A 10326-nucleotide genomic window follows, 5' to 3' on the forward strand; every position below is an offset into this window, starting at 1 on the left:
CAATGTGCCATCGGCGCAGGAGAGCAGCAAATACGGCTTGTTGCTGGTCGTATGCATGAATGTTATCATGCACTTTGTCTGGAAGTCCACAACTTTCGGTCAGCATCAAGTGCATCTAAAATTGAAACCTGGTACATACCACAACGTCGGGGTTGTTTCGAAACATGAACATTGAGCGACTCTGTGCTTTTCCTGGGCCTTCGTCCCTTCCAGGTGCGGTTCCAGGAGTACGAGCCACAGGCAATGACATTGAAGGCAATGTTTGGACCTACAGCCGAGCTTCAGCATACTGACCATATCAGCCCTAAAGCTCTCGCAAAGATACGTACATCCAAGCACCAAGCTACGAATAGATCCTTCCGAATCGTTACTGGCATAACCATGGCGGGCTCTGCGATTGATTTCCTGATACTCTCCCGGCGACCGCCCGGAGTAGGCTCTTTCTCTGGGTCTTTCTCCTTGTCCTTATCTTTATCTTTCGTTCCTCCGGTAACAATCGTTTCACAGTTCAGCCGTAATATTGCCCCAGATCGCATGGCAACTAGTACGTGCTTGTGAATGTCGTCTGCTGTTATAGCAGTGATAAATAACTCATCTGGGTGATCGTCATGATTAGTACTCTAACATAGACAGAACGAGAATAATTGTCACCTGGTTGACCTTCAGTATTTCCAGAACTCATGCTGGTGGTAGGTCTCTCATCCTCCGCTTTTGCAACGTCCTTCACGGTGTCCAGCCTTGTTTGTGCAATAACTTTGAGCTGTTTGTCCTTTGCCGTATATCGTAACACATCCCCTTTGCATTGCCATTGATCTTCCAGATTAGCATTATATGCTGCAAGGACGTGATCGGACCCGTAATGAGAGACCAAACAGACGATGGTTTCCTCGTGCTCAATAAAACAGGAGATTTTTATAGGGTTGACGGAGAGCAGTCGTGTTTTGGTAATCGAGTGCGTGTATGACTGCCAGATCGCACGCACACATGAGCTGGAGCGATTAACATGGAGCAAAATAATCTGTCTCATACCAAAGCATCTGTCTCCCGATCCCATGTGACAGCAATCTCGAAGCAAGCCCCCATCCCAGATTTGCATCCTAGAAAGAATGCATGCTTCATTACCGTGAACGGCGGTGGTTCAGCTGCCTCATCCACCCTTACGTCTTCTTCGCTAGGTGCCACAACCATTATGGGCTCTTCACGCTCCGTCCCACTAGCCTCTGCGACACTCTCCGCCGACTCCTCCTCGGGAACATTTCCTATCACCCGATGTGTGCGGCTCGACATGCGTTTCCTTCCCCCGCCGGAGGTCTCACCCCAGAGTGATCCGCTCTGACGTGGTGGTGGAATGCTTTGAGCATCTTCAATGATTGTGTCCTCCGGAATCTCAGCAAACGATGTTATAGTAGGTCGTCGACCTGTGACTGATGGACGTCTGCCGATTGATGGGCGTCGCGAGTGCTGTACAGACGACATCGCCGTGGCAGTGGGGGAGGCAGAGGTTTCGGGGATAGGTGTTGCATCTTCAATGAAAAGATCGCTTACGGTGGTAACTATGTCCAGACTGCTCAAGCGGATGATATCTCGAAGAATTGGCTGCTCGCCGGTGGATGGAAGCTCCCAGAATTCTTAAGTTAATTTTGGCTGTTAGCATGCATCAGAATACACTCACTGTACCCTGATTTCGTAGCATACCCAAGTAATTGTTTGCAGCAAAAGCTACATACAATCTCTCTGCCAAGATGTGGACATGGAGGATATCCCCATTAGTGGAGGAAAAGTGATTCAAAAACTTGGGGCCGGCTGCGAGATAATGAAAATGAGATAGCTATTGAGCTTTTGCGATCTGATATCAATCCCAATCAGTTTGATATCTCACCCGCAAGCAATGACTCTTTCTGCCGAAATTTCCTTCTTGTCTCAGCAGTCTTGTTACGAAGAAGCTCTTCATAGTCAAGTTTTTGATTTGCCTACATCACATATTCCCCAGCATCAGTCATAGCTATTTTTCATTGCCTACAGGTCATGTACAACCTGCTGCTCCTCCATCTTTTTTTTCTGTCCACTACGTCTTAACAGCTCATCCTTTGCCCGTGCAATCATCTCCTTTGCATACTCTTCCTCTCCACTCAAAGATGAGGCTGGAATTTCGGAGGAAAAAACTGCGTACGGCTGGAATTGTGCCCGTCGAATTGACACATTCTCGCGGAAGACTTTTTCAAGACTCTATATGGACGTGCATGTTGCGTCGACTTTTTTTTTCCATGAACCGCTGAGAAATTATTGTTTTCGTGAAGACATACCTCAATGTTTGCTCTCAGCTCACTGATATGATTTTTAACCTGTGCGAGCTCCGCTGCCAGCCCAATTGGCTTTGCTGCAGGAGCTTTGGTTGGAGACCCCGGTTGAACTACTTTTGGAGACATGTGCGTACCCAGGTAGCAAGTTGCAGAAGTGAGGTTTAGCTGCGCGTCTGAATGCTGACTAAGCGAACATGATGCACTCTCTTTTGACTTGTATTTGTAAATCATTGTCTTATAATACAAGAACCTATAGTTCATCTCTAACGGGAGAATACTGGGATATACTTTCAGTCACCCCAGAGGTCTTTGTCACATTTCCGTGTACTTGCGAATGGCCAACGCGTTTGGCGACAGCAGCTACTTCTGCGTCCAGACCTTCCCATTCGGGTAAAATGCGTTTTGCTCTCTCTAGTTTGGGCTCTTTAGTCAAAGGATTATTGCACTATGATATTCATCGAAAGAGTTGAGTAACGCCGCATCATGAAAGAACTAAATGAAAGCTTTTCCAACCAGATCAATGGTCTTAGCTGTCTTCAAGGACTCGTCACTGCACCAAGTTTCGCACCATAGCCTGATTGTGAATTCTCATTGAGCGGGATGATCACACAAACGTCAAGCCGCTGACTACGCACCAGTCTTGGGACAGCGAATATATAGGAAGCTGTCGAGCAGTATTCATGTTGTTGGGCAAATCTTGGTCCAAATTAGCCAGAGAATTTGGATCGGCACTCAGCATTTGGTATTGCTGGCGAAGTTGATCACCAGCTGCCAGTTGTCTGAACCGCTTCAAATCTATGACGTAGAGAGCGCTGCAAGGTGCTATAGCGTCAGAATGCCAGACCTATGTTTGGCACGACAAATGAAATAAACCTGATATGATAAGGCTTTCCCGCCAAGTGGTCCTTCCAATATCCATGCTTCCAGAATCGAAAGCCTTCCATCTCTTTCCGATCATCACAAAAAGGAGTATAACCGTACACGGCGCCATGAAGATCAAGATCGACGAGCTGCTTCAAATCGGTGCGGACCACTTGGTCAGCATCCACAAATATAACCCTGTCCAGATTCAATGGGAACAGGACATCCAAGAACAGGATCTTATAGCTATAATAAGAGGACAGGATGAACATCTTCCTATGCATACCATGAAATAAGCCGCTTACTTACCCCCAGATAGTTCTCTGTTTTTCTGTTTGCTGGCGGAGCCAGTGAGGCCAATTGTCTGTATGAATGGCATTGTCAACAAATACTTCCGTACAGGATCCAAACAAAACACATACATGTCACAAGCTCATACTCAAATCCGTAGGCTTTTGCTAAATGAGGTAAGAATTCCTACACGGGTAATTAGCTACAACGTCATTTTGATATTGTGCGTGCGCGAAGTCCCATTGCCTACCTTGAAAGAGGGAGACAGGAAATTGCGAACTAACCAGAACTTGACCGGACTCTGAGTGTTCTTCACGACACTAGGTACACCTCTAGCGTGGGTCTTTGCACATTCTTTGAATTCTTAGCACGAAGGACTTACGCACCTGAGCATCATGATGGACAAGAATCGTTCATATAGATGTCCAGAAGCGACAGAAAAGACGTTGATTGTGGCATTGGCTGAAGTGGACGCGGAAGAGCTGAAGAAGCTGAAAGAACATAATGGTCAAAAGAATATCGGGGACAAACGTAGATTACCCACTTACTTGGCTTTAATTTGATTCCAAAGCCCTTTCCCTTCACCACTTTCCGCATTCTCCACCGCCAAAATGTCCTCTTGCTCTCTCCCAAGTTTCTTCTTTACAACTGGGAGGACAGTGACACCTTCGAAGCTGTTGACAACGATCGTTGGTCCGTCCTCGCCAGCCAAGGTAGTAGTCTGCGCCTCAAGAGTGTCGGTAATCGACTCGAACTCGTACAACTCGCGAGATCGTCCTTCCCGAAACCGCAAATGCCATACACCAGGATTGGCCTTCAATTGAAGGTAACCAAGATTTGCCATCGTAATAGTATCATACATTGAGGGAGACTGCTTAGTTCCTAACACGAACTGTAGTCCGCGAGGTGGTCCATTCGTCCTGCTATCCCTGGCGTGGCCTGTAACAGGGGGTGATGGTCTGTCAAACTGTCATGATCATCCGCTGATTATACACCCACCTTCAACTAAAATGTTTTCGAGTAAAAACTCTGCGTCAACTCCTTTGCGGCGATTGGTAAGAGTTGACAGTCGTATGTTGTCAAGGTCATGAATAGATCTGCTAGGAAACACTAGCCATGAGCTTGCCACTATCATCGTATATCATGCAAATTAGTACAGCTGCCATGATGTTGCGTGGTAGGAGATGCACCCACCATCCATTCCAAGGGTGTATAAAGGCTCCTCCGGAAGACCATAGAACGCCGCACTGGGTGGTTTCATAGCGCTGTAGATCGTGAACGAGGGAGCGTAAACCACGTGGGAATGGAAACAGATACCGCTAGACAGATCTCATACCCTGTTAAGCTATCAAATTCTGGCTCGGCCGCTACCACATAGCGGTAAAATCGCTTAATGGGGAGACTGCCACCCATGTCCGGTTCAGGGTTCAACAGGATCTCAATGCGAACGCCTTCAAGTTTGCTGAGGACTTGAAGTAACGCAGATACTTTCTGTGCAACCTGGCTAACGGGGTCCACTATGGCGATGATACGAAGTAAGGCGTTTTCTTCCTTTCCGACAAGTATGCAGCTACGTCTGCAGTCAGCAAGAAATTGTCACCCAGATGTCGAAAATCATTCACAACCTATGCTCTTTCTTGAGTTTCGCGAAAGTATCTAGCGGGCGTCTTGTTTGCGGGCTGGTCGACAATGGTTTTGAAATCTCCTGCATAGCGATTGTTGCCAATGCCGACGTCGCTTTAAATATCGCCATCGATATGGCATCGCTGGCCGCCACAACAATCAATAATCGGACACGCCATCTGGAGAAGCTGGTGACACAGGTGAGTACCTTTGTCTATCCGGAATACCAAAGAATCCAGCCATCTTCGTCGCGACATTTCCAATTCGTTGCCGGAATTCACGAGCAATGAGCAGCTCAAAGTCTTGAGCATCAAAGGGGATCTCAGAGGGAATGGGACCGACGATCTTTCTCAAAAGAGCTGTGAACAAAAGATCATAGCTTGCGAACAGGCGCTTTTGTCGTCTATCCTTACCCGTCCGTTCACGACAATCGCTCGCTGTCCAGTAGCTAGCCCCAGACTTCTTATAAAGGCCTGCGTCTTGGTGTGTAGGCTTTCGCCTGTGACTGTGATGCAAACGAGTTCGCTGACGTTGGACTAGAGCAAGAGTAGCACTAACCCTACGCCATATCTACCTTGAAACACTTTATCTAACTCATCCAGTCCTTCTTCTTGAACTTCCGCGTCAGCCCTGGTTGATCGAGGTACCTTCGATACAGGCTCAGCACCGCTATTGATGAATGTCATCCGCACGCCCTCGGAAAAAGACTGCAAAACATATATTCAACACCGCGTTTCCAAGATGGCCCACTAGAGTCGATTACTTACGAGATATTGAACTGCTTGCAAAGCAAAATCGATACCTTCCTTTTGAGCGAAGTCTGCAACTACAATGATAGATATTGTGCTAGGGACGGTCTCTACAGATTGCATCCAGATTAGCGAATAATGTAAGCATATCTCCAGATGCCACGTCTCACCAGGTGATAGCCAAACAATGTCAGACAAAAGTTCACATTCGTCGCAGTCAAGGAAATTTTTCATAACTGGTTCACCAAAAATGAACTCGTTGCGCTTGCTATTAACGTTGGGTAACGTTAAGAAATGATCATATAAATTGTCACGATCGGAAATTTGTCCGTTGTAGACCTATGTCAACTTCAGTCAAGACGCGGCGGCAGTCAACCGTGCTCCTCTTACGAAATGGGACATACTTTCTGCATTAAGTAATCCAGCATTTTGAAATACGTGGTGATCATGGATTGTTGCCATTCCTGAAGTCAACGTGAGCACTTCAGATGTAACAGATATGACCGCTAACTACCACCTATCCGTAATAAATACCTCGTTCAGTGGAACATATTTGCCGTTAGCAAATACGGCACCCTCTCTCAAGCTCGTGCCAAAGCGGAGGGAGAACTCATGCAACCGACGAACATGACCGCTATATCCGTCGTTCCATTCTGCTAGAGCTGCTTTCAGAGACTTCCCAGCCACTTTATTATATGCGGAATCCACCGCATTTGGCGTAAGGGTTTCGTCGCCGCTAGCATCGCGAAGCTATAGGTATCATTCAGGGTTACTGACTATGGTTGAAGATATGGTGCATGCCAAGCGAGTAAGTACCGCTTGTATGAAATTCTTGGCATCCTTTAGTTTCGCGTGCTTAAGGAGATGATAGAATGCCCCAGCGGCCAGTGATGCTGGAAGGGAGGATTTGTCACTGTCTGATCCGAACAACGGCTGGACTGCTACAGCAATCCTTACACGCGGAGTCATGGTGTTGTATATCTACCAGGGGCAGTATCCCAAAACGCAATGGCACTTCACGCTCAATAAATGCGAAGACTTGAGTCATAATCTGAAGATGGGACGGATTCGCCAAATCCAAATTGAGCACAGTGCTCATCAAGTTCTTCCGCAAGTATTTAAGCTGCCCGGGATAAGATGGACGAACAACCTAGTAATTAGATGCAGAGTTATTTATGATGGTAGCAAAAATGAGCTTGGGTTGCCACATCTCACACCTCCATGACGCTTGCTGGCCAGTATTTATACCGACTGTCCTTTTCGAGATTGTTCCACCATACCACGAGATCGGAGCGCACGTCGAACGTCTCGCCCCATTCAAGATCGGAGCCACTCTTCTCGCTGATAGGAGTGGTCAGCAGATCAACTGCCTGGTCTGAAGTGAGGTTAAGCGCTGTGAGCGATGCTACTCGGCTGACTTCCATCCGCAGTGTCCGCTGCAGACTGCGCACGTGTGTCAGTCGAGTGAGCTATTCGGTGCAAGCGAAGAAACGCAAACCTGAAAATATCAATCCGCTCCGGATCCAACTCAATTCCATTGATCCACAGTCCATGACGGCGAGCAGCTAGGTAAGCGCGATTGTACGACAGTTCCGACGCTATCGCGGCTTCCACTTGCACTCCTTTCAGAAGGTGCGCAAACTTCGGAAAGTTCTGACTGACATCGACAAGAGCACGTAACGGGTTTGTGCAGTTCAAAATGAACTGCGTGGTTTTGAGTCCGAGACCTAGGAGAATGTAAGTATGAACGCGATCGCATCGCTCAGACGGTAGGCAGTACCTTGGGTTTCATTGGCAGTTAGAGCCATGACTCTTGGAGGCGATTCAAAGAGTGGATCGTCTTCATTCATGACACTGCGAGTGCCCGATTCGCTGGATGTGCTCTCATCTCCTATCGCAGTTTTAGTCAGCATGGCAATGTCGAGTCATTGCTGAACCAGGTATGTGACTTTTGGCACCTTTCTGCACTTCTCGGTCGTCAACAACTTTATATTCAGTGCTCTTCAATGCGAGTTCGACTCCGTATCCGGAAACGTGAAGCGGTTCTTCTGGCATTGCAGAAGGTGGCTTATACCGTAAGACATAAGCGAGATCACCTCGCCGAGCCGATGCAAGAAGTGCCGAATGGAACGGCGGAAACGCATCTGACTGCAAGTCGGCGTAAAGCACCGCGAAAGGGCGACTGTTAACTGAATTATCTAATCGATAGATATGGTCGGATGGGAAAACCAATGGCGCTGACGCATTGCTAAATAGAGACGGGGACATTAGATCGAGTACTAACACGTCGTCATCTCACTCCATTAGCACATTGTATTCGCGGACAAAGATGGCAGTAAGCGACCATACAGGATATTGAAACCAACAGAACTACACCTATTGCAACGGCGTTTGGCAATAGTGAATAATATGTCGACTGGACTAACCTGACAGATGCACTGACAAGCTTCTCAACTTCACTGACGTCGCACGATTGAGTCCCGTACCAATCTAGCCAGACGTCACATTTTTGATTAAACTTTGCGCTTGGAGACCCAAAGGCAGGCAAAACATTTTCGGTGTAAAACCGATACTGTGCTTGTATGCGGGGAGCACTACTACGAGTCGCTAGTGACAGCTTCAATAACGATAATGATGCAGCACTCAATAGAAACGACTCTCTTTGCGAGTCTCCTGGCGTTTTGCTCAACCCCTCATCCAGCCCTCCAATAATCTCATTGTAAATTCTGTTGGAATTCGCTGCTGAAGAGCGAGAGAGTACTCCTGTGCTTGCCAGCTGCGAAATGTAGTCAAAGGCTTGTGCACCACGATCTTGCGCGACAAACTCTCTAAACGGAAATAAATCAACTTTAGTCCTTGGAATGATGCACGGCGTTCATGACCATGATAACGCAGGCGGATTTCAATACATTGCTTCTAGAATGAGGGGCGGGGCTGGCCATTCAGTCTTCAGTCGAGTGATAACAGGAGCTGAGCTCTCCTGAGGGTTGGTGGTGGCGGGAGCCGCAAAGAGGAGAAGGGTAGTGGCATAAAGCCATCCTTTTTGCGACAACATCGTCCTTACGTTCACCTCCTTCGTGATGAGAAGGTTAATGTGGCCAAGATGGGTTTTGGAGTTGGGCAATCCCAGTCTGATCTTGTAGAGTTTTCCGTGCCTGGGATGTTGCGAACGATGTGACACATGTATTTGCGAGTTCGATTCCCGGACAGTGTATTCGATCGAATCTTTTTTTCTAAAAGACCTCCTTCCAACTATCAGGCTTTGTTTTAAGAGCGAGTTAAGCCAATCTATTACGAACACACACGCAATGGTGCAAATATACAATGGCGATTGGCCGATTTGAATGATGCGATTTAACCTGCTTTAACAGCTTGGAGTCCTTGGTTCATGACCTCTTCAAAGTGTCGATCTGCAAGAAGTATATGACATCATTTATTGGTCTGTAGAAATCGGCTCACGGCAGACATCGCAGCACTTACCAACTTGTTTCTCGTGCGGATCAGTTGCGGCGAGCGCTGAATAAGGCCATTATATTATGAGCATTTCTCAATCAAAAACCTGCTTGAGCAACAGATCCAAGGGTCATACCTGCAATCCCGCCAATACCGGCAAGAGCTATAGCCGAAACAATTCGTAAAAGGTCAGCGACCCAGATAGTGGAATGATCATCAGCGAAGGCGAGTTCTTACCCATGACCTGAGCCACCAAACGTGCATTGATGATCTTCTGGGCGGGGGGAATGTCTGGACGACGCCAGTTATACAAGAATGCACCAGCTAGTGTTCCAGACCACAACGCCACTGTATCAGAGATACTGACTTTGAGAAATGTGACCCCCAAAGACCATTTAACTCGGTCTTACTTACTGACAAGAGGATACCGGTGCTTAATTAGCCATTGGCGGACGCCAGTAATTGGCTCCAGTTGGCGTATCTCGGCTTCCGCTTGTTGGGGATGGATTGCAATGCGCTGAGCCAGTTGACGTGATACTCTGATCGACGCACGGTCGGACACAGTAAAGAACGTTCCTGTTGTCACTCCCAGAACTAGAAACGTCTGAGAAGAATTAAATGTCTGGCTCCATGTAACTGCTCGTTACAAAGCAGAGCCACATTCCAGCAGTTGCTTACTTTGAAAGGCAGACGAAGGCGTCTAAACGCCGGCCAAGTTCGGTCTGCAGCAACAACGGCAGCCGTTGTCACTCCCGCAGCCACAGCGGCGGCCTTCGTACCCTCCCAGATGATATGGTTATATAGTTGTTCTTTCTCTTCAGCAGAAACTTGGGATTTGGCTTGTACATTGGAATTAAGAGTACTGTCGCTCATTGTGCGGGATTGTGTATATGGGTATATGGCTGGGGGAAAACTGAGACCAACTCGCTTTTTATCCAAACCTACAGTCCAGTCCATTTGTACGTGATGACAAAGTGACGTGTGCGCAGCAGGTAATGATGAGTCAGCAATCGGGATCTTGAAGGTTGAAGAGACAATCGCTCCATGTT

At 47.5% G+C, this 10326-nt stretch overlaps 3 protein-coding genes across 3 annotated transcripts; all 3 read right to left on the reverse strand.

Annotated features, from left to right (window-relative positions):
• Positions 1-607: 607 nt before the first annotated feature.
• SPPG_07244 (uncharacterized protein) lies at positions 608-2426 on the reverse strand (the record flags this gene model as incomplete). Its single annotated transcript, XM_016755408.1, has 7 exons — positions 608-964; positions 1030-1097; positions 1162-1628; positions 1696-1803; positions 1880-1970; positions 2035-2226; positions 2304-2426. 7 exons carry the CDS (start codon positions 2424-2426, stop codon positions 913-915), a joined length of 1101 nt encoding a protein of 366 aa, XP_016605355.1. The 3' UTR covers positions 608-912.
• Positions 2427-2482: 56 nt separating this feature from the next.
• SPPG_07245 (uncharacterized protein) lies at positions 2483-8994 on the reverse strand. The gene is made up of 28 exons (XM_016755409.1): positions 8734-8994; positions 8251-8652; positions 7783-8072; positions 7605-7715; positions 7323-7551; positions 7042-7267; positions 6782-6974; positions 6641-6717; positions 6359-6574; positions 6229-6288; positions 5995-6163; positions 5843-5934; positions 5650-5782; positions 5489-5580; positions 5284-5420; positions 5078-5218; positions 4789-5022; positions 4647-4717; positions 4452-4580; positions 4001-4391; positions 3839-3943; positions 3703-3772; positions 3584-3638; positions 3471-3525; positions 3174-3407; positions 2936-3112; positions 2814-2874; positions 2483-2745 (listed from the first exon to the last, which is right to left on the reverse strand). Exons 1-28 carry the CDS (start codon positions 8877-8879, stop codon positions 2551-2553), a joined length of 4491 nt encoding a protein of 1496 aa, XP_016605356.1. The 5' UTR covers positions 8880-8994; the 3' UTR covers positions 2483-2550.
• Positions 8995-9014: 20 nt separating this feature from the next.
• On the reverse strand, positions 9015-10150 carry SPPG_07246 (uncharacterized protein; the record flags this gene model as incomplete). Its single annotated transcript, XM_016755410.1, has 6 exons — positions 9015-9234; positions 9305-9340; positions 9414-9440; positions 9515-9625; positions 9692-9881; positions 9956-10150. 6 exons carry the CDS (start codon positions 10148-10150, stop codon positions 9179-9181), a joined length of 615 nt encoding a protein of 204 aa, XP_016605357.1. The 3' UTR covers positions 9015-9178.
• Between the last annotated feature and the right edge of the window lie 176 nt (positions 10151-10326).

The sequence above is a fragment of the Spizellomyces punctatus genome (genome assembly GCF_000182565.1).
Source record: "Spizellomyces punctatus DAOM BR117 chromosome Unknown supercont1.15, whole genome shotgun sequence".
In the NCBI taxonomy this organism is placed as follows: domain Eukaryota; kingdom Fungi; phylum Chytridiomycota; class Chytridiomycetes; order Spizellomycetales; family Spizellomycetaceae; genus Spizellomyces; species Spizellomyces punctatus.